General features: G+C 43.0%; 1 protein-coding gene across 2 annotated transcripts in view; it reads right to left on the reverse strand.

Annotated features, from left to right (window-relative positions):
- The window catches only part of AK5 (adenylate kinase 5), a 176,572-nt gene that overhangs the window by 37,503 nt on the left and 114,368 nt on the right, over positions 1 to 24,701 (reverse strand). For both annotated transcript variants that reach the window (XM_036443709.2, XM_036443708.2), the window contains exon 9: positions 4,172 to 4,214. In XM_036443709.2, the coding sequence (XP_036299602.1) occupies positions 4,172 to 4,214 (43 nt within the window). The remainder of the gene's footprint in view (positions 1 to 4,171; positions 4,215 to 24,701) is intronic.

A 24,701-nucleotide genomic window follows, 5' to 3' on the forward strand; every position in this document is an offset into this window, starting at 1 on the left:
TTAAACACAAGTGATCACCTTTACGTAGTGAAACTGATAAGCCATTAAATAGCATTAACTGCAAATAAAGACAATTTTTAAAAAATTACTTTATTTCTTTTGTGTCTCAGTTGTGAGTCAAATCATATTTTTTAACGTTTACTAATCTCTCTTTGATAAAGACAGTCCGGAAGACAATCATTTACAAATAGTTCCTATGTACAGAAAAATAATGCTATTTTCCATTTAAGGCAGTGATATAAATCTTATTTTTAAAATAAATATATATAAATAATAATAGTGAGTCAATTTAATGAAAAGTATTATATAAGTAATTATCCTATATAATAAAGATAAAATGAGCAAATGGTTGTTATGCTGTGAAGCGTAACAACCGACTAGGTAACAACATGGATCAGTAGGAGGGTGGGGCAGCGAGCTACAAGCGGGCAGTGGAGAGCTATAGGCGGGGGCAGGGCAGCAAGCAATGAGGGGGTTTGGATCGAGGGGGGGGCGGGGAGAGCTATAGGAGGGCAAGACAGCAGGCCAAGAGCTACTGGAGGGCACTGGTGCTACTGGTGCCCGAGTTCGTGTGCAGGGCTACTAGTAGTATAATAAACAGTAAAGAGATAAAGCAAAAATCACAAAGGTGACAAGTAAAGACTGAATTTTGGGAACCACTGCTTTAAGGCAAAGATATGATCAGACATTTTGTTGAAGTGTGAAACCCTCTGGAGTCTGTGGAGCCCTAACAGATGCTCAGTTGTCACGTGCTGTAGTAGGCAGTCAGGAGGGATGGGTAGACACGAGCTCCATTTTTCATCCTGCTGTCACCTGACTTGACTTAGGCAAATGACTTCTTTTCCTTGCACCTCAGTTTCCCCATTTGTAAAATACAGATGCTGGACCCAATGATCTCTAATTGGTTCAAATACCCATGACCTGTAAATGAATAGGCCACATGAGGCAATGGCCCCCTTTGTCCCTGGGCCAATATGGATGCTGTATGTTTAAGACATCTTCCTAAGGTAAACCAAAATTCTAAGAGACCGTGGGTGAGAGTGAGGTCCCCTGAAGAGATGACCACAACCCAAAACTGGGACTGGGAATGACCCTGGGAGCTCCAGTCTCAAGGCTCAGAAAATGCCAATGGTTACTGCTTGAGTCTGGAAGCAGGGGTGCCTCGAACTAAAACCGTGTTTAGAGTGAGGATCTGAGGATAGAGACAACTGCAGTCCTACTCAAGACTGCTTCAGAGAGGAGCAGAGACAAATATTGCACCCTTGCTTTAGGGCCCATTGATGAAGATTAGACTTTACATGCAGTCAGGAGTTGAACCTGTTGCCACAGGATGAGAGTTAGCAGGCTGCTTACTCCACTGTGCCAGGGCCGGGGCAGCCTTCTGCCCTGGACCTAGAGCTTTTGGGTAGGCCAAGAGCACGGGTGTGGGCTTGTTCAGGATGCTGTGACGTTCAGAGTGGGATTCAGTAGAAGCCACTTTGGGAGACACTGCTCTGACCTAAAGGCCATCCTGGGCAAATGAGGATGGCAAAAGTTCAAAATGCAGGCCTTCGCAGAGTCAGACAAAGTCACCATGTTCAAGTCCTTCTCGGACTGGCTCATTTCTGAGCAGCTTAGTCTCACACCCTTGGGGATAGGGGTGGGGATGGCAGGCTGATTCCACAAATAAGAACTTCCAGAAAAGTTTCTTTGTTGTGCTTAGGCAAAGGCCCGGCATAGTTTCTAAACCAGTGGGTGGGTGTGGCGTGTTGTGGACTATGGTACCAAGAGTTCACATTCAAAGTCATGTTTACAGAGCACCAGGCTAGACAAAACAACATGAAGCTGAATGCTTCCCTCCGCTGGGCAGATGTGGCTACAGATAGAGGAGGAGAAGACAATTTTGAATACTTTATTATTCTTGTGAACCCTACTGCTAAGGAAGATACTTTACAGATTGCAAGATACATAGACTAGACAGTAATATCTTGCAATGTAGGATATCGTGATTTGTTCCATTTCATGAGAAGTTTGCATGCAGTTTTAAAGCAAAGACACTAAAGTTCAAGGTACTGGTGTTTTTGTTGGAGCTCCAGGCCCCTGGGGCAGCCCTCTCAGCGGGGAGAGCCCGGAGAAGGGGGGCAGGACGGAGTCAGTCCTGAGCTCCTAGTTTGGGTGGAGCTCCAGTCCCTTTTCCTGGTTCAGAAATAACTGCTTTTGCTCATCCTATGGATGTGAGTTGACTAAAGAGATAGGTAGAATGCAATTACCTGGAGAGAGAGTAGAAGGTTTTTATCTCCCATCTTGGTGACAAAGTTACAAGTTTTGCACTTTAAATAAACTGATAGGGCTCTGATTTATACTTCATGCCTTATGTAGATGCTCAGTACTTTGGAAAGTTAGGTTATTTTTCTGAGTTATAAAACTTACTCTTAGTGGAATTGGGGTAGTTCATTCATATACTCAATTCTACCTTTTTGCAGGAGTCCACTATGAGCTGAGTGAAAGGCCTAACAATGTGTGTGTGTGTGTGTGGGGGGGGGGGGGGGGGGGGCAGGGAAGGAGGGAGGGAGGGAGAGAAAGGGAGAGAATGGACATGAAGAATTGGTTTGGGGCTAGAAGGGGAACAAGGTAGGGGAGAAAGAGCTGGAAGCAGAGGAAAAGTGAATTTGGGGTCTTTGAAATAATTTCTTTTTTGTACAGAGGATGATTTTTGTTGTTTTTTTACACAGGCTCTTCACAGAGTAGCCCATGGAGACTGGCAGAGCCCTATGTTATCTGGAGCTTTCTATTCAAGGCAAAAACACAGAGGGCCATCTCATGTGCTCTGGACTTCCAGTTAACTTTATGAAGCTGAGCATCTTTTAATTTATTTGCAATCTAGGAAAGTGGCTCTGGTTATTATTATTATTATTGGCATACCTGTATCCTATTACAGTTTTTAAAAAGTTATTTTTTAAAATTAATAATGGTGCATTCATGTAATGTAGTCATTACAAATTAAGGTTATAGGGAGTTTTTAATGACATGGGAACATGTGCTTATGATATGCACAAGAATTGGAGGTAATATTTGTATATACATGTATATTCGCAACTCTGTGAAAAATAGGTATACTAGTATAAACAACACTCTGGAATGAATATACTAGAAATGTTAACTATGATTACTTCGAGTCCATAAGGTTTTAGATGATTCTAAATTTCTACTTTAAAAAGTTTTCCATAATGAATGTGTTAATTTTATAACCGGGAAAAAAGGGCAACTTTATTAGGCAATCAATCAACCCCTATCCAGCTGGGTCTGGGTTCATTATTTGCACTTGACTCGTGTTTGTGTGCCTTTCCCCATGAGCCCCCACAATGCCATTTGGTGACTGAGATTTTCACATACTGCTATTGCCATCATCAAACAACACTTCATCGATCACCTCATGTTCACCTCATGCTCGTGGATCAGCGCAGGATTAGAGTGGGGCTATTTAGAAAGCCAACTCTCTTGTATGTATTCATAGTCAATACAAACATATTTCCATGGACTATACTGGTAACATTTATTACAGAGTGATAATATTAAGAGGTATTTTACTTAGGGCAAGCATGAACCTTATCATTTTTAACAATCTCAAGTTCAGATCATGTAATCTATTTTCAGTTCCATGTGTAGCTAATTGTGGTTGGATTTTTTTTTTAAGTTTTTTTTTTTTTTTTTTTTGCAAGACTTTTTAATGACAGAAATTATAAAGCAGAATAATTTGGGTGTTTCTTAGGTTGCATCCCAATGATGCACTGCAGAATAGTAACCACTCTCCAGAAAAAGGACTTGTGTGTTCAAAAACTGAGGAACGTTTTATTAACGTTAGCTAGCTCTCTTTGCTGCAGACCTACGGGAGCCTGCTGTGCGACTCTTACAAAGGCGACTGAGTGCTAAGCATTTCCTGAGCGTGTTTTCTCAGACCATCCTCTTTTCATGGGGTGTCTCGGGGGTCGTGTTCTCTGGGCTGGAGGAAGTGCTTCTCTAAGGCATCCCTTTGCTTCTTCCCATGGACCCCCAAGTTCCCCTCTTACTGTGTTCGCTGGCTAAGGGAAAAGTACATGTTGCTGGTAGTTTATTATCTCTCTGCTGGTGATTAACAAAAAAGACACGTTCTAAGCCACTCAAGTGACAAGCCTGCTCAGTAAAGAAAACTCACCTCCCACGGGGTGCTCTCCAAACACATTCAACTGGTCATCGCCCTGTTCATAAAAAAATCAAAACATTAGATGATAAGACTAGCAGATATTGTATTAAACTTCTTTTTTTGATGTGTTAAACTTCTTGCCAACATTAACGTGCTTAACCTTCCAAACCACTCTACGAGGGAGGCCTGTTATGACCTACCTTTTACAGATGAAGAAACTCAGAGTTTGAGAAGTTAACTGTGCAAAGCGAGGAGCAAGCCCAGATCTCCTTGGAGTTTGTCTTTTTTCTTAACCTGTTCAACATCCTGCCTCATGTTCTTGGTGCACAACCTATTTGTGGTCAGAAAAGCTGATTTCAAGAAGGCAAAACCTCCCAGGACCGGAAACTCAGATAGGGTAGTCACAGCTGGTTCATGAACAACTCTGCAACTTAAAGCTGGCCTCAGCCACCTTTCTGTAAAGGGCCAGGCAGTAAATAGTGTCAACTTTCTGAGCCATATGGTCTCTGCAGCTGTTAAATACGGACCAAACCTTACCAACCCCTGAAATCGAAAGCATGAAATAAGGCAAGTTGGGACGGTCAACTTTGATTGATGTCTGCCTTTTAAATTTCCATATTATTTTTTTAACCAGACAGCTACCCCATTTTTCCTTATAGAAGAACCAATGGTGATTGGAAAAAGTCCTGAAAAAAATTTATAAAAAGGCATTTGGTGAGAATTTTCAATCCCACCTATGTCTCCATCCATCCCGTCTACTCACTTCCTCATTCCTTATGGGTAACTACTTATAGAAGTTTATTTTATTTTTTTGTATCTTCCCAGATACACAGAAAAACTACTTTCAGATATCCATGGATACACTTAATTATAAATATATAATCTTACTGCCTCCACTTTGCACATAGAAAGAAGCATGCCTATATTGTACATGCATATGTGTTTATAATGACATACTAATCTATGCTACTCTTCCCCTTGCTTTTAAAAAATATCTTTTTATTGATGGTAGAGGGAGAGAGAAAGAGATAGAAACACCAATAATGAGAGTGAATCATTGATCGGTTGCCTCCTGCATGCCCCGCACTGGGAAGCGAGCCCACAATCCAGGCATGTGCCTTGCCCTAGGAATCAAACTGTGACCTCCTCATTCATAGGTCAATGCTCAACCACGAGCCACACTGGTTGGGCTCCCCTTGCTTTTTTACATATCGATATTTCCCGGAGAACTTTCCATATTAGCATAGAATGTTCTCTGTTGTTCAGTATTCTATTGTATGGATCAGGCATCTTCAAACTACGGCCCGCGGGCCACATGCGGCCCGCAGAGGAGTCTGATCCGGCCTGCCAGGTTTTTTGGGCAGTGAGCGCAGCCGAGGTGTTACAGTAGGAATTAGTAGTTCATATAGTCCGGCCCTCCAGCTCTCTGAGGGACCGTGATCTGGCCCCCACTTTAAAAAGTTTGAGGACCCCTGGATGGATGGTCCCATAGTTGTCCCTTTATGATGGACCATTGGATTATTTTCAATCTTGGACTATATTTAAAACATTAGTATAATAAATAACTTTATATATAAGTCATTTCATATACCTACGGCGGGAGGATAAATTCCCAGAGAAGGGGTTGTGTAACCAAAGAGTAAATGTATTTATAATTTTGATAGATTTTGCTAAATTGCTCTTGCTACTGAGGTTGTGCCACTTTGCAGGGACAGCCTCGGCCTTTGATTTGCTTTGATGCAGGGCTCAGTTAAATGAGGTTGCCTGGTTGCGCTAATGCTCCCTTGAAAGGGCTTTGTCTGAGAACAGAGCCTTGCCTTCCCCTTTTAGAGCAGCTGCCTTCAGGGCAGCTCTCCTGCTTGTCTTCTTAGATTTGCCTGTGTATCCAGAGCAATTCCAGGTGGACAAGGGTGTGTAATGGAGTGGCCATTCAGGGACATATCTACATTAATTAACTCCCTTCTCTGAGTAGAAAGGAGTTAGATCATTCCTCAGGAGTCTACCCTCCTCCCCTGCCCCCCACTTCTCTTGTTAAAATCATCTCACTTTGGAGCTGGTAGTATAGGTCAATCATCAAAAATCAACCCTACCATCCACCTCTCCCATTTTACCCATGAGAAAAAGATGGTTAGGAGGTCATGTGAGGGCCCATAATCATGTCATCATATCTTTGCCATGGTTGGGATGAGAACCACATGTCTCACCATGTAGCAAGGCTCCTAGAAATTTAGTCCCACCAGCTCAGCTACCACAATGGCTCTGTTAGTGTCCTGCGCTCACCTGGCTGGTACAACCATCTCCCAGCTGCTGCTAAGGGCTCATCAGACCCTGGCCCCTTCCTCAGCCTGGGTGACTCTGGTGTACGTTGTGGCTCAGTGTTCCCTTCAAGATCAGGCTGACCCCATCAGCAGACCAGCAGGACCACGTCTTTGCTCAGCTACTATCCCTGCCCTATCCTAAGAGCACTCCCTAATAACACACCTGCAAGAATCCCCAGCTAAGGCTCTGCTCCTAGGGACCTATTTGAAGCCATTCATGTCTGCCCTCAATGCAGCTACATGTATAGAGACCTTTAAATAAATAGCCTTTGCTGGAAAAGGACTGTTCAACCAGACTCGGCTTATTGCTTCTCAAACAGCTACCAAATCTATCCAGGTAAGTTAAGAGGAAACCACTGAGTCCTGTCCCTCCGTGTTAAATATTATGTTAAGTTATCAGACTCACACCCACCTGACAGGATAACTGTAATCTTTTTTGCACCTGGTTACCATGTTTTGGGAGTTTGAGCAGGGTTAATCTATAAAACAATGCATCATGTTTAAATGGCCTATCAGACCTTTGTTTGGCTGCTTTGAGTCTGACCTGTTTTTAGCCACAGCCTTCTCTGCTGCTGGCCCAAATGCTGTAAGTAAGCCCTCGTTTTGTTTACATGAATGCATTGATAGTGAGCAGGTTCCTGTCATCGGCTCTACACCAGAAACGTGACACCCTGCATTGACTGACACAAAAGCCCAGGTGAATGGGATGTTTGACTGGAAGGTGTCATTTTTTTAGTGACGCTCAGAATCAACCTCATGATTCCAATGTGACTCTTCTGCAAATAAAACTGTTCTTACAGACACACACACACACACACACACACACACACACACGGACCCCCCCCCCCCCCCCAACAACCAATAAAAAGCAAAAGATGTTCTACAGCCCCTGGAGGCTCTTTCTGTTCAAATGCTAGATGTATTCTGCATGGAAGGCACTGATTTTGGAATGTCAATTATATAAGGAGCTGTTATATAGGCTTATTCGAAAAATATCTGACATGGTGTTTATATCCAGTTGCATTGTAGCGGCATCTTCAGCGAGATGCATTTTGGAAAAACACACCCCACTGATGACCAAGTGCCACCCTGAGTGCGTGTGGGTGCTTCTTTGTGTCACAGCCTTTTACTGTGTTGCTGCTACATCCAGTCAGCACATTGACACCTGTCAGTCTGAATTGTGTGGTCAGGCTCTGTGATTACAATGAGACATTGATGACTTGGGAGGCATGGTGCAGGCTACATATCTGAACAAACTGACCAAGAGGGATGATACAAATGCAGGCACAGATTTTATGTGCGTGCCACTTATGGCCCATGAGCAAGGAGCCAAGACAGCCAGCAATGATTAATACTGGTGAGGGTGGGACGGTTACAGCCAGATCACTAGCGCACGCGTGCGCACACACACACACACACACACACACACACACACAAATTCAGGCGGCCACATCTTTTGTGCCACATATGTGATAATACGTTGGTGATTGATGGGAGGAAAAACCTAGAATCCTGCTGAAATGCCCCCTATGTAGAGCCTCAAGGTGAGGTTCAGGGTTTAGGGGGAAACTGGATTTGGGCTACTGGTTTGTTTTGGTCTCTGTCCCTTATTCTCCAGTCAAGCCAGAGCAATAAGGAGAGCAAGGGCTCCTTGCATTCATCTTTATTTACCCCTGTGGGTGTGGAGGCAAGAAGCTGCTTTGCCAGGCTGGATGAAGGTGCTATTTATAGAAAGAACGTTAGGAGATGTGTGTGTTTTCCTTCGGGATCAGAGCTCTGGTATCACTGTGAGGTGCAGGAGGTCAGAGTGTGGTGAGCGACTACGTGGCACAAGTAAAATGAACACCCATTTTGAGGCAGGGCATGTGGCAGAACAGCTGCAGGGAACCGTCAGGAAGATAGAAAGACCACCCTCCATACAGGATTTATGGCTTAAAACCAGCAGAGACCAGCTAGATCCAACATGGAGACTCCTGTCACCTAAGGGTAACCCCTAGCATCGTTGTATGCTCATTGCAATAAACAGAAAGACCATATACGGACACAAAATGACTGTGGGAGCTCCTCTGAGAAATCTTCCCCCCCTTTCCCCCCAAAAAAGGTCCTGATTATTCCTCCCCCTCACTGAATACCCCACCCCCCCAGTTAGATGAACCTCAACAAAGGAAGCAAGTTTCAGTAAAGGTGAGCTGCTGTGTGTGACGTGGCACATTCTCTGTCTCAGTGCTTCACTTTCCCTTAAAGCTCTACGCTGGCTCATGTTCAAATTCTTTCCCGTGCGTGAAGCCGAGAGCCCTCAGTGGGCCCTGGAACACCTGCCTCAATGCGAATGGAGGCAGAGTGGGCTCATTTGCTAAGAGAGGGACGGAAGTTGGATCCTGGTGGTTGGAAAGAGCAGTTCCCAGGTTTTGCTGGTGAGCTGTTAATGAAGTTTTGACATTTCTTGGCTCATCAGCAGAAGGTTATTGGAAAACGGAAACATAACTACATTTTATCAGCAGGGAGAAGGAAGATTGGTCCTTGAGAAATGTTCTGACTGTTCATAAAACATTTTTTTTTTTTTTTTTTTTTTTTTTTTAACTAAAGCCTGTTTTCACTTAAAGCAATGGGTAATTTGGAGGAAAAAAAAGTATGGGAAGTGGTATGTAATTTACTTACACCCAAGAATTTATTTTACAATAAGCACCATTTCTCTTTCATTGAAGTGTACACCATTAGAGGTCTGCTTGCTGTGGAAGTACTTGTATAATCGAGTAAGCAGGGAGGAAAAATATAGGGGACGCCAGGCGAACCTTTTCTCAGACTTATTAAATTGCAGGTTCTCTACGTGAACTGCTCTAAATAGTGGTTCACAGATCTAGTTCTCTAGGGGGAATGATATCTTTCTTATTTTATGTATGAAGTAGTCTATGTACATGAAACAGTAATTTAAATGTTCATGTCTCTAATAAGGAATTAAAAAAAATATTTGTATTTCATATTTTTTAAGTATGTTTTTGTTGCTTTCACAGAGAAAGGAAGGGAGAGGGAGACAGAAATGGGGGGGGGGAGAGAAATAGAGAGAGAGAGAGAGAGAGAGAGAGAGAGAGAGAGGGAGAGAGAGAGAGAGAGAGAAGAAAGAGAGAACACACACACATTGATGTGAGAAACATCTATTGGCTGCTTCCCATATACACCCCAATCTGGGATTGAACCCACAGCCTGAGTATATACCCTGACCAGGAATCACACCGGTGATCTTTCCATGTATGGGATGATGCTCAACCAACTGAACCACAATGGCCAGGGATCTAATAAGCAATTTTAAAGAAAACAGTTTTTCCCAGTGTTTTCCTATAAATTCCTGTTTCCACCTCACTGCTAGAGCAGTGTGTGAACAGCAAACGCCTTGGTCTCCTCTTCCATGTCACATAGGCACCACTGTCAAGCAGGGCTTTGCAGGCTGGTGGGGTGAAGCAAGGGGCCAAGTTCCCATTCTGACTGAGTCCCATTTAAAGTGAATGTTAGCCACCAAGCCACGCCTGACTAGAGCCTTACCAAGGAGAGTTATTTGGCTTCTACCTCTTTGTTTTCTGAGTCCTTGTAAAACAGCCAAGCTTAGCTTCAGCCATTGGGAACTACAGAGCTTATTGGCCTGTTTCTAGCAGTTTTACTAGGTTCTATGAAAATACAGACTCCTTATGAAATACTCCTGGCAAAATGGAAAATCAGGTTAATTAATAAGAGTATAACACACTCTATCTGTGTTCGTGTGTTTTTCAGGGAGAGACACATCACCCAGAGGAGGCAGCCTTGGTCCCACCATCTCTCTCTATTTTTTTAAAACTTATTTAAAAAAAATATATTTTATTGATTTTGTACAGAGAGGAAGGGAGAGAGATAGAGAGTTAGAAACATTGATGAGAGAGAGTCATCGATCAGCTGCCTCTTGCACACCCCCTACTGGGGATATGCCCGCAACCAAGGTACATGTCCTTGACCGGAATCAAACCCGGGGCCCCTCAGTCCCCAAGCCGACGCTCTATCCATTGAGCCAAACCGGTTTCGGCCCACCATCTCTCTTTAAAAGGAAGTACGCTTGGGGCAAGGTAGATCTGGAAGGAGTGGGCAGGCGGAGGGCTCCCAGGACTCCAGGACTCTGACATCTTCTCCTGACGCATCTTCCTACTGACTTCTCTGCCCATCACAGCTGTACCTCTGTGCTCTCTCTGCAGCCTGAAGCACTTTCCCCCACCATCAATGAGAAATGAACTTTTTAAAAACAACAACAAACAAAACATGTCCAAATGCTGGCATTGTCCAGAAAATTTGAACAGGCTTATGTATAATTGTTATGAAGTTGAACTGCTGAAACTTGTTCACAGAAACATTCTGACTTGCATTAATGCTTTATGTTCCCGCATTTATGTTAAAAATTCCCACACAAATGAAAATGAAAAATCTGCCAATACCTGGTTTCTGTCCCCTATTTTCCACTTGCAGTTTCCTTTTGATCCTATGAGGAAAAACTTCTAATGTTCAGCACTACCAGTAACAGGAAGAAGAGATTTTTTTTGTTTTTGTTAAAAAATGCAATGTTTCCCATCATAGTGGGTTCTTAAGCATGTTTCCACATATGTGGTATGTGGTGTGCTAGCTGGATGCCTTTTGGCATAATTGTTACTTGTTTGGCATGGATAGCCCACAGGTTGGTGTCTTCAAAGAGGCCAACCAGATAGGCCTCACTTGCCTCCTGCAAAGCACCATGGGCTGTGCTCTGGAAGTGCAGGACTGGATTGAAGCCCTGAGCCATTTCTCTCACCAAGGAAGTTTGTTAAATCAAAAGTTCAGTGGACTTTTGTTAATGTCTAATTTCACAGAGCGCTGTGGTACCAGGCCTGTAACGATGAGGCTTCTTCACCCCTCCAGTAGAGGGCGCACTGTTGTGGGTGGTTTTTGTAGCTAGTCTCCACTCACATTGTAGTACCCCTCCCCCCCCAAGTGCTTTACCATCACTCGATTTGCATGCAGTCAGTCTGCTGTGCACCAGCCCTGGTGTAAAGACCTCCTTATGTAACCCCCTTCTTTTTTGGCTGGAGCTTGGTGAGCTAGAGGCAGCGCTGGCTTTAGAGAGTGACAATTCCCAAAGTATTTTTTAATTATCACTATTGTACACTATCACAGATGCAGCAGGCAGCTCTCCAAGGGCCACTCCTAGATTCTAGTCTAGCTCTGACCTTTCCACACTGCTCTTGCTTTCATTATTCTTCAACTTGAATGCCTGCATTCAATTCCCTGAGGTTCTAGCAGATAGCACTGACTGGGGAGAGGGACAGGGTTAGTTAGTGGCCATGGGTCACAGAGCAAAGGAGGAACAGGCTGGAATGGTGAATCCAAGAGGCAGGCCGAAAGAGGTGCTCTTCTCGCCAGAAACAACCCGTAGATGTGAGCTGAGGGGGCTTTTAAATAGAGTCTGAAGACTTAGGAAGGGCTCACGATATGAAAGATTGATGAGCAGCGACTATCTGCAGCTGCTAGCTACAGCTTTGATAAAGTTTATGCTGCTTTGCCCAAGCTAGTTAAGATAAACTCCAAGGGATAAATGAATGGATTAATTTTCTCAGGACGTGACCTGTTTTATCTGGCCTCCGGATTCCGGCCCATCCTGTCTGCCCAGCCTGGGACGCCTCCTCCTTTGCCTGCTGCTTACATTCTGCCTCCCCGCCTGGCTGCCTGCAAGTCCGGGCAATGCTGGGTGTTCCCACAGAGGGCGGGTACGTGTGAAAACTGGCAATCTGACAGTTCTCAGGAAGGATGCTGTGTTGCTGCTTTTCTTACTTTTCCATTATAAACTAGGACTACTTTTATATTCATGATTATAAATTTAATTTTTTGCGAGTTGTTTACTTAACGCTACCTACCCTGTGTGGTGATGGCTCTATGCATTGACAGTTGGGAATAGATTTTAGGATCTGCAAGTTCGACGGCTCACAGCTGAACCCCAGACTGCCCCGGTGACTTTAACATCTCTAGGCAGCCCAGTGTGCTGGTGCAATAAATGCAGAGCTCTGATTTTCCCAAGTCGGTGCAGAGGACAGCAACAGGCTGGCTTCTAGAGTGACCTACCTGTGTGCTTCCTGGAATATACTGTACTCAAAGGCCAGCCCTTTTATCTCCTCTTTGATTTAAAATCTTAGTACAGAATTACAGAAAAAAGACAGATGTTTTACTATCTTTTGAGAAACCTTTGGCACCCTGGCAGGGTGAGTGAGTTAGAGTGTCATCCAGTACAAAAAGTTGTGGGTTCCATCCCCGATCTGGGTGTGCATGGGAAGCAACCAGTTTGATGTTTCTCTCTTATATTGATGTTCTCTCTCTCTCTCTCTCTCTCTCTCTCTCTCTCTCTCTCTCTCTCTCTCTCTCTCCTCTCTCTCTAAAATCAATTAAAAAAAATCATACCCTCGGGTGAGGATTAAAATAACAAACAAACAAAAAACCTTTGGCAAAGAGTATTTGGGGAATTTTTAATAGGCACGATGACATCATATTGGAAAAGCAGGCACTCAACACATTACTAAAAAACAATGATGCAGGAGCCAAGGAAACCGGCCTCCTCTCCTGCTTCTCCAAGTCTCTCATACAGAAGGCTGCACCGAGAAAGCAAATAACTGCCAAAAGCAGAAATAAAAGCAGCTCAGACAAGACAAGTCTGAAGGGGAGTCACCATATGAGAACTAGGTGGTCCATAAATAATTATTTTATGCCGAAAACCCCCTTTACCACTGACCATTAGCTTCACAAAAGCACTTATGTGTCGTCAGCCTTGGCCTTCCCAGCGCGTTTTCCCTGCTCCGATGCCACTCACTGCCCAGCCGCAGGCCCTGAACACACATTCATTGTTGCGAATGTTAGAAAACCCGTGATGGAGGAAGAAAATCACTCACTTTACAAGAAGGGAAACTGAGACCCGACGGGTGGTGTGTGTGACACAGTCATCCCATGTCTAACCTCTGGCATGTGAGAGAGCTGATGCCTGAAATCAGGAGTCTGACTCCAAGGACTCTGGGCATTTCCCTGCCCATGAAGGAACAAGTGAGGAAGACTGATATTATTTCCTATGCAGGGTCTGTTAGCACATATTTTTGGACAGTTGGTATTTGGCACATGTCCAAACAAGTCCACCTGTAAATTAGTCTGGTTCCAGAGAGCTACCATGTTTCCCGGAAAATAAGACATCCTCTGAAAATAAGACCTACTTACAGGTTTCCTTCTGAGTGAAATACAGTATAAGGCATCCCCCCCCCCGAAAATAAGCCCCCCCCAGGCTCTGTCTCAGAATGAAAATTAATTTACCGTACTGTATACAGGTAATAAATTTCCTTTATTTTCATTTAACAATAAATATGTACCATATTCTTCTTCATGGAGAAATAAGACATCCCCTGAAAATAAGACCTAGCGCATCTTTGGGAGCAACAATTAATATAAGACTCTGTCTTATTTTTGGGGAAACAGGGTATTGTATTGTATGTTTCTTTAGACTTCGATGTTTTTTACGTATGCAGTGTTTTATACAAGGAAGAATATTTCTATTCATAACATCTGCAATACAGTGTTGGGTGCTAGGAAAGACATTGGACCCCTAGGAACTTGGTTTGAGTCCAAAATGCTATGTGTTTGCCTGGCCACAGTGGCTGAGTGGTTGAGCATCGACCTATGAACCAGAAGGTCATGGTTTGAGTCCTGGTTAGGGCTTGATTCCCCAAGGAGGTGCATGTAGGAGGCAATCAATCAATGATTCTTTCTCATCTTTGATATTTCTATCTCTCCCCTCCTCTCTGAAATCAATTAAAAAAATATAAAAAGCAACAACAAATAAAACAAAAATCAAAAGGCTATGTGTCCTTTGAAGCCTTCATGCAACACGCGGGTCTGCTCTGCTTGGCCCTGGTCTGGGGGAGCAAACAGACATGGTCTGTGCTCACAAGCTTCACGTCTAATTGGGGAAACTGATATTAATTACATAACCTTATAAGGAAATGCACATTAAATAGGAATTTACATAAAATAAAGGGTTCTCAGAAAATTAACATAGGAGCTCTGATATGCACAGGGGTTGGGTAGTAGGTTCTATGTTGGCCAATGGGAAATGGAGGGGAGAGGAGGTGAAGAAAGACAAGCCTGTCTCTGAAGAGCCCTCAGCTAATGCAAAAGCCCAAAGGAGGAGCAGCCCTCCCTCTGGAGAAGCTGTAGACAGGTCGGTGAGGCTGGGCACAGAGAGCAGGAGAGCCATTCATGGAGGCCTCCACCAGGGCCTTGGGACCCAGGGAGGGCTCAGAGTGTATCCCAGGAGTGTGGGAAGAAAGGCATTGAGGGTATAAGTTGGAAAGTGACATGATCAGTTCTTTGTTTCTGTAAACATCACTCTAGATTCTGTGGAGCATGGATTGGAGGTGTCCCTTTGTCTAAAGTCGGGGGAACAATGCCACCCCAAAGGATGGAAAGTATTTTGTAAACAGTAAATTATACAGATAGTTATTATAAGACTGATAATTATTTTGTTAGCATGTAGAATTTGTTTATTAGCATGTAAAACAAGCTATTCACCATATCTTCAGAAAAGTTGCAGTTCTTAAGATTATAAGGTAGGTTTGGGGTCAAATGCAGTGCTAGAATCCACTTATTATTCTCTCTAGTCTTCCAATACGGGTTCTGCTCTAGCACCTTAAAGAAAGAAATCCAAGTGGGCTGTGGTGGAACTGGAGGTAAGCAAACATTCCCACAGAACGTTCTGAGGTGAAACTTGAGGCTATGTGTTCCTGACCACGGAGAACAACAAGACCCACCTTTAGCTCAACGAGTGGGTGGACAGGACATGCTGGTTGAAATGCAAAGTCTTAGAAAAACCTTGAGGAAAATATTTCTCAAATATGACTTTTTTTTTTTTTTTTAAAAGAATGTTAAGTTCAAGAGCAGCTACCTTTGTTCCTTCATTTTCCCCCCACTTAATTGAGCAGTTGCCACGGCAACTCAAGAACAGACTCCTCATTGCCTTCAATGAACTTTAGATTCACATTTTCCATCTGCTGCAAGTTGCAGTGAGCTTTTAGAAAAGGTAATCTCAAGTTCTTGTTTTTTCCCTGGCCTGACATCAGTATTCTCTACAGACCTTCATGAATGAGAAAAATATGTCCTGAGGACAGAGGGTGGAAATCTCATGAGGATCCAGACCCATCAGCCAGTCAACAGCATTGAAACCCATGGTGCCGAGGAGGAGAGCAGCGAAGCCAGGGAAGGGGGAAGGGTCCTCTTTCCTAGGAGCATACCACCTGTCGGCACACCCGCCCTGCTAAAGAGCTCCCGAAGTCCATCTTCTGAATTTAATCCTGGAATTAGGATGAAGGGTCTGGGAAACCACTGTCCCCTGGCCTCTTTCTCTCTCTTCCCTCATTGATCCTCTGGCAAGCCCCACCTCCTATCATCTGTTTTTGCCTGAAGGATTAAAATGTCCTCCTAACCTGTCTCCCTGAAACCAATCTCTCCACTTAGTCCATTCTCCACATGGGTGGACCAGTATATGCCATCCATGCAGATCTGATGCTGCCTCCCTGCTCAGAGGCTGACACAGAACTCCCTCCAGGGCTCAGGTAAAAGCCCCTCCTGCCTGGGCCAGCCCATCCCTCCAGGCACATCTGGTCCTTGTCTGCTCCCACAGTCCCACTGCCGGTCCCTCTATGGGCACTGCATTTCCAACCGTTATATTCAGACTATTATCTTTCCGGAATGACCTGTCTAGCTCCCTACAACTCTGCTTTTTAAAAGACCCATTTTAAGGCTAAACGTGAGAGTTACTCCCATGGACACAGACAGCAGGTTGATGGAGGTCTGGGTTGGGTGGTGGGGGCGGGTTATAAGGGGCCAATGGGAGAAGAAAGGGGACATATGCAATACTTTCAACAATAAAAATTTAAGAACAACAAAAAAAAGAAAAGTTCCTCTCCTTCCGCCCATTAGAATTAAATTCCCTCTCCAGTGTGCTCATAGAGCATGTTCTATTTCTGTGATAGTGCAACCCACATCACAACAACCTATATTAGAGTCAGTTGTGTATTCTTTTCATCTTCCACGATGCCTTGAACATAGAAGATGGAGTCAGTGGCTCCGTCCTCATTAGCCCATAGCGTGTCTCTGATTTCTCAGCATAGTGGAATTGAACTCTCTGCCCAGCACGCATCCTACCCATGAAACATAACACTGGCCACAGGTTTGGATCAGGAGTGCATCTGAGTCATGCTTGGACAACGAACATCCTTCCTTAGGAATTTACACTGAGAAAGGCTGGGCTCTGTTGGCGGGGCCGGTTGGTAGACACTTCTACCACCGCGTAGGTGGGACTAGTAGAAGAAATAGGTCTGCAAAGAGGGGAAAGGAAGATAATAGAGGGAAGTTCTTTTTAAATATATTTTATTGATTTTTCACAGAGAGGGAGAGAGATAGACTGTTAGAAACATCAATGAGAGAGACACATCGACCAGCTGCCTCCTGCACACCCCCCACCGGGAATGTGCCTGCAACCAAGGTACATGCCCTTGACCAGAATCGAACCTGGGACCTTTGAGTCCGCAGACCAATGCTCTATCCACTGAGCCAAACCGGTTTTGGCAGAGGGAAGTTCTTAATGGCCTTTTAGCACCTAGTTCTGCATTGCTTCCAGGTGCATTCTTCCTTGGATTTGTGAGTGGTGCCCCCATACTTTTTTGTGGAAGTTAGCTTAAGCCGGTTTTGTGACTTGGAACTGAAGGAATATTAGCTGAGACACTCACCTAGTGAGGGTATGTTTTTGTAACATGCTCGACTTTTCTAGGAGAAGGCAAAGACTAAGTGAATCTTCAGTAAGTTATAAAATGGAATCTGGCTTTTAGTGCCTGACATTTAGTAGATGCTCACTATGCAGTTGTTGAATCAATACATTGACATTTTGCTGACCCAAATGAGATGATGTACAAAAACCATAAAGTACTAAAACAATGTGAGCCTCATCAGACTAACTGCTGAACTCTGCCCCTTCCTCACTCCTCCCAGAGAAGAAGGGGCAGTGTTTGGGAGATGTCTCAACTGTTTAGAAGTCAGGCAGGAGGAGGGATGCTAGTTATTGGCTCTCCCTCAAACATTAGGTGGGAGGAAGAAGGTCCTTTCTCTAAATTCTCTTATGTCTTATTTGAAATGCTTCATCAAGTCACAGCCAACAAATCTAATAGGATTATAATAATCTCATGAGGGTATGGATTCTCTGCATGCCATTAAGAAAAGGATTTTGGTGCTAAATTGCAAATGAGGCAGCGGGGACACAAACCAGTCAAGAGAAGAAACTTAAAGGTAACCTGAAGCATTGCCGAGGTTCTACCAGGCACTGAATTGGTACAAGTCACTTTTCTCCATTAAATCAGGGTTCAGGTTATCAGCGATCTTCTTAGCTATCTCCAGAATATCTTCAACAAAGCCAGTTTTGTTACAGTAAGGCACAGGGAATAATGCCACAAACGGAACCTAAGATTAATGGGAGATGTTCTGGGAACTAGCTGCCAGTATTTCTGAAAGCCTGCGTGTTTGGAAATGACGAGGATTCTTGAATGTTTTGAATAATATTGTTTCTAGAGAACGGAAGATGGTGTGGAAACACCGGCACCCAGCCTGACCCAAAGACACATGGTAATGGCTTGTGAAATAAAGGATGGCTGTGGGCTTAACTTGTTCCCGAGATCGTGGGAAGGCATCTGCTCAGGTCCAAGGGGCTTCACCTAGCCTGGCTGCAGGCTGACTGACCCTTTGGAGGACTGCCTTGCTGCTCAATGGACTGCAGCTATTGGGACAATTCAAGTGCACTCTGCAGCCCGTCATGCGGCACGACGTTGACCTCAGTTTGACAGCTCTTGTTCCAAATAATTTAGAAGAATAGCCTGATCTCAAAACCGTCCTCTTCAGAGTCCTTTCGTCCTATCTCAATAATCTGTGCTTTATTGAAGCATATCTGATTAGAAAGAAGTGGGAATATTGAAATATTACTTTTTATACCCTCCGGCTGAGTAATCCCAGCATTAGAAGTCTCTCCTAGGGTTATAATAAGAGGTTTGGGTGAAGTTTATGTGGAATGATATGCCAGAGCAGCATGACAGTTGGCACTTGAACAGTGTGGGGGTTAGGGTGCAGATGCCCTGCACAGTTGAAAATCCACGTGTAACTTTTGACTCCCCAAGAACTTAACAAATAGCCTACTATTGATCAGAGCCTTACTAATAACACATTTTGTCAATTCACATTTTGTACGTTATATGTGATGTATATTGTATTCTTACAATAAATTAAACTAGAGAAAGGAAAATGAATTTTAAAAAACCATAAGAAAGAGATAATGTATTTACAGTATTTATTGAAAAAAAATTTCAGGTATAAGTGGACCTGTGTTATTCAAGGGTCAATCATATTTACATCAGTGAAAAGATAAAAAGAAAAAGTGCCCTAAAGTGGGGAGATGATGAATATAGATATAGCATACCTATATAATTACATTTTATGCTACCATTAAAATGTGTTTATAAAAATTATTGTATAACACTGGAAATACTATTTTATTATGCAAATTTTTAAAATTAAATATCTATCAATCAAGGAAATACTCCAAAATGTTAATTTTTTCTTTACACTTATTATAAATTCCTATAACATGTAATTTTGCTTTTACAAATAAGAAAAAAATGAAAGCATATTATGTATCAAAAGAGAAGCAGTTGCAGACTTTCTTTCAACCTTAGATATCTGTTCCTATGGCTTTGTCTGTAAAGAGATGAACTCCTATGATTCAAAATATTAGGAAGAAAATACAAACTGCTTTTTGTTATTTGTAGGGCGAGGAGAGGTTTTCTAGGGGTCATTATTGTAGATTGGGGGCAGCAGCATGACTTATTGGAAAGAGGTGCTTGTGCAGACATTAGTGGTGTGGCCTTGGGGATAATATTTTCCTCCCAGGGTTGTGGTGAGGCTTAAACCAGATCATGAAAGCTCCTGGCACAGGACAGGCACTCAATAAAAGCTGTTGACTGTGGATTTTCTTCAAGGTTATGAATATACAGTAAAAAACTGCAAGCTATAGGCTGTGTTCTCTGCTGGTTCCCCCAGACAAGATTAATTAAAAAGCCCAGTGGCCTGAAAAGGAATGCTGTCATATCTGCTGTTAAGAACCAAGTGTGTTCTTCATGAGCCATCTCACTTCCACGTTAAAGACAAGATGAGGAAACAAAGCCACATACCTACTACCACGTGACTTGCCTCAAAAGCCTATCCCACCTGCTCCTCTCTGGACCCCTTCCTGCTCCTGATCTTGTGGGAAATTCTAGCAAAAGCACCAAAGAGGTAAATGGGCTCTGACTGTTTTTGATTCACCGTCACCCCACCCCCTGACTTCCTCTGGATCCTGGTACTGAAAGTGGTTTCCTGGTTTTCCAAAGTCCCCCGGCCCACAGAGGGCATCCTGAAGTGGAGCATTGGTGTGATGGTTAAAACTTGGTCTCAGGGATGTCTGGCTGCCTGGTTTTGAATCTTTGACATGTTACTTAACATCTCTGGGCTCAACTGCAACTTGGGGCTATGGGTAGGGTTAAGATAATTGAATAATACTTAGCACTGTGTCTGATTTGGAGAAGGTACTTAATACATTTGAGCTATTATTATTGTTCTAAGGGTATTATGATCTCATTTAGTCCTCACAAAAACTCCACTTTGTAAGTTAGGAAACGTTGGCAAAGAAAAGTCCAAAACCACACAATGTAATTGGCAGAACCAGAACTCGCATCCAGGCAGTCTGACCGCCAGCCCAGGGTTTTGTCCGCTATAGTGCCCTGTGCACCAGTACCTCTGCTTGATGATAATGAATTCTTTCAGGGTCAATGGCCGACAAGGAACATGTTTCTACTCCTCCTAGCAGGTTATCCTTAAGAAAAAAACTCTTACGATTTTTGTTATTTGATAGTTCAGTGATTTTTACTGGCTTGAATTGAAGTCTGAAAAGGACTGTACAATTAACAGTGTTCTAAGATGATGAAAATGCTACTCAGCTGCAGTTAGTTCCATTGGGTTCAATGATATAAGTTAATGGTGAAAGATTGAGAGATAACTTCTAGGGATATAATAATAGCTCCCCCACTCCTGACTCCCTTCGATTCTCCAGGGCTGGGATTCAGGAACTAAAGCAGGTTAGTGGGGGTGACATTTAGATATTTGTGTGATAGTGGTGGTGGGAGATGATGTTACACACACACACACACACACACACACACACACACACCTTGGCTCTTCTTAAACAAACAGACAAGGAGGTGGAAAAGGAGGCATATAATTTTCCCAGCCACAGAAATCATTGGTTTTTATAAATATCCCTGAGGAAATGATTACCTAGAATTTGAATATCTTCCACGAGGTAGTCAACTGGTTAACACTCTTTAGGAAACTCCTTATATATTGATCTGAATTCCATCTCTTTGTAATTCCCACCTCCAGAGCCCACTTCTCTTTTACACAATAAAGCAGAAATCTAATTCCCTCCTCTACAATACAGTCCCTTAAGGAATTGCTTCATTGAACAGTTAATTATGAAGCATGAGTCAGGGGCTGTGCAAAAGGCAGTGGGAACAGAGCTTAAGACCACAAACCAAGGTGAGCACAGGCCAGCAGGAGCCTGGTCAGGAAAACATGGCCTTCCCTTGGATATTTCCTGATCTTTCAACCACCTCTTATGCGATAGTTTTTGGATTCTTCCACATCCTAGCTACTCTCCTTTGAAAACATGTAAATTAAAAATAATTTTCTAGAACCTTTCATGCATGTGGGTCTCTGGCTCTCATATATGTGGAGTTCCCATACATAGTTATGCATTAAATTTGGTTATTTTCTCTTGCTAAAAAAATAGTAATTTTCTTATCATTGCCATGTACATTTCTTTTATTCCTTGTCCTTCATTTTCAGTTTGCAGAATGTCACACTTCTTCCTATACTTCCTTTTGAGCTTCTTCTTCATTCATTTTATAGAGAGAATATTTCTGAATTGCCATCCTATACTCTGTCCAGCATTGTGCAGGGGATTGAAAATTATAGAGAAGTGTGCATTGGCCGTTCCCTTCGGTATAATCTACTGGGGGAGAAATACATTAACACAAATAGCCACAATCCCTGTAACAACTGCTATCATGGAAATAGAAACAAATGCTGGTAAAAGTAAGAAAAGTTTTCACAATGGTACCGGAATCCCAAGAAAATTCTTTCTTTTCACTATTTTATTATTTTCTTCAGCTCTGTGCTATTATTTAAGTTATTTTGAAGAGAGGTCCTAAAGTTGAAAACCCGTTGTTCTATATTTTCTATCTACATTGAAAAAGAGGATATGAGACACTTATAGTAAACTAGAGGCCCGGTGCACAAAATTTGTGCATGGAAGGGGGGTGTTCCTCAGCCCAGCCTGCACCCTTTCCAATCTGGAACCCATTGAGGGATATCCAACTGCTGGTTTAGGCCTAATCCCAATTGGGCCTAAATCAGCAGTTGGACATCCCTCTCACAATCTGGGACTGCTGGCTCCTAACAGCTTACCTGCCTGCCTACCTAATTGCCCCTAACCACTTCTGCCTGGCAGCCTGATTGCCCCCTAACTGCTCCCCTGACAGCCCAATCACTCCCAACTGCCTTCCCCTGCCAGCCATCTTGTGGTGACCATTTTGTGATGGCCATCTTGCGGCAGCCATCTTGTGACAACGTGAGGGAGTGGCCATCTTGTAATGATGTTGTGCAAAGGCATTGCATAAGGGCATGACACCACCTAGGCTTTTATTATATAGAATAATCATCATGTTAAACTTTGTCTAACCGTATGTATGGTGCTTTACATTTGCTAATATGCCTTGATAGGAATCGGCTCTTAGATCTTCACATTATTTTCTTCATTTTATAGATTTGAAAACTGAGGCTTAGAGAAATCAGTGATGCAACAAAGTGGTAGTACTAGAACTCAAACCACAACACCATCCCGAATAAAAGTGTGGATTCAACATGACAATGAAATGACTTGAAAACCCATAAAAATAGAAAGAACTCATCAGTAGGTGGACAATGGTAACTCTGCTCCTTGGCAACTACTTGAAGGAGCAAAGGGCAACCTCATTATGTCCCTCTTCTGCTAACTCCCATTTAAGTCTCGGAAGTCTGTGTTTGCTTTTCAGGTCTTTGTGCACTCCCCACCCTTACTTCTGCAAATACCTCATAATCCCAGGAGGTCATTTGGTTTTCCATTGACAACAGTTTCCCGTTCTTAAGGCTCCACGCTCATTAGATGACAGGTCACACACGAGTTCTATTTCCTTCCCTTCATAAGGCAGTGACACTATTGTGTTATCACAAACAGTTTCATTTTGCCTTCAAAATGACAGGGCATTCAAGTTATTCTAGTTAATAAGTTGTCATAGAAGCTTATGAAATCAGCTTCAAGAATAATAGGGTTTTTGAAAAGAGAAAAGCAAACAGTCTTTACTGATCAGTCCTGTTCACGTTTTGACCCATGGAGTACATGAATATTTGATTGCTTTGAAATAAAAAATACGATCAGTTCTTATTTCCTTTGCAAAGATTTCTCTTACAGTCCTGTGCAGTGCTTGGCAGATGTGCGTAGTGATGAGCCATTTACCTCCATGTCTTCAAGTGTGGAAATATGTCAAACTCTTGGCTCAAAATGATAACTTAAGCCATATAATATTGCTGGTTTTTATTAAATGAAAATTATTGGGGTGGCATCGGTTAATACACTATACACGTTTCAAGTGTACAATTCTATGATACATCGTCTGTATTTCTGTGCTACTACCCAAAGCCTAGTCTCCTTCTGTCATATATTTCCCCCCCTTTATTTCTTCACCTTCCTCCCACCACCCTCTCCCTTGATAACCATGGTTATGGTCTGTGTCTGTGAGTTTGTTTGTTGCTTTCTGTTTTACATCCCACATACAAATGAGCTCATATGACCTTTTCCAACTTAATGTCACTGTTTAATATTTAATACCTACACTGAAAATAAGAAGGACATTCCAGACTTTTCAATCAAGAATGGCGAAAACATTTCTTATTAACTTATGAGGTTTAAAAATGGGTCTTGTCTTTCTTTTATAGATTCAATTAGCTCCAGGCTGCCCATGGCCACTGGAGACAGTCGGGAAGGGCTGGCTTCCTGATCCTGCACCAGCTATTTTTGTTTTAGTGTTGGGAACAACTAAACTTATATCTTTCTCATCTCAGTCCCTTTACAACACCCCTGCTTTCATTTTCCCAATAGGCCCCCAATACTTTTCACCACCAACTGCAAGTGCTGAGAAGGAAACCTGGCTACTTTAGCTTCCCAGCTTCAGCCAGGCCTTGTAGGACTTGTCATAAAAACCTAACTTTCCCATCAGAACTGGATTCAGTGTATCAGGTACAACTTGGTAAGTCCCCAAATTATGATCAGTGCTATGTTACTCAAAGATACCGCTTTAATTAGCTTTACACCGTGTTAATCAGCTTTACAAATACAGGCCAACACATGTTTTGGCTAAATGTAATATTTCTTGAGGCAGAAGCTGAAGTATCACAGTGGAAGTTCAGTTAAAATAAATGCTCACTAAGTAAACGGGAAAAAAGAAAAGAAAAGGATCACTTGGTCAATGTAACTCTTGAGGCACTAACATCAAATGGGCTCTTGGACTGCTTGCCTACTCTGTTGTTTCCTGAGTCCACACTCAGCTGGTTCCACAACACAACCCTCCACTTACTTCAAACCTCATGCTCTCTCTCTCTCTCTTTTTTTTTAAATATATATTTTATTGGAGGAAGAAAGAGGGATAGAGAGTTAGAAACATCGATGAGAGAGAATCATCCATCAGCTGCCTCTTGCACGCCCCCTACTGGGGATGTGCCCGCAACCAAGGTACATGCCCTTGACTGGAATCGAACCTGGGATCCTTTAGTCCGCAGGCCGATGCTCTATCCACTGAGCCAAACCAGTTTCAGCCAAACGTCACACTCTTAATGGCCAGTGCTGTCTCTGGAAATCATTGAAGAGGAATTCACAACTTCCCACCATTACACAGGCAAACCCATCCCATCCGTCTTCCTTGTTATAACCCACATGTGGTCCTTCCTCCCTGTGCTTAGAATCTAGCTCTCCTGCATTTCAA

Source organism: Pipistrellus kuhlii, unplaced genomic scaffold, assembly GCF_014108245.1.
Source record: "Pipistrellus kuhlii isolate mPipKuh1 unplaced genomic scaffold, mPipKuh1.p scaffold_m20_p_2, whole genome shotgun sequence".
Taxonomy (NCBI): Eukaryota; Metazoa; Chordata; class Mammalia; order Chiroptera; family Vespertilionidae; genus Pipistrellus; species Pipistrellus kuhlii.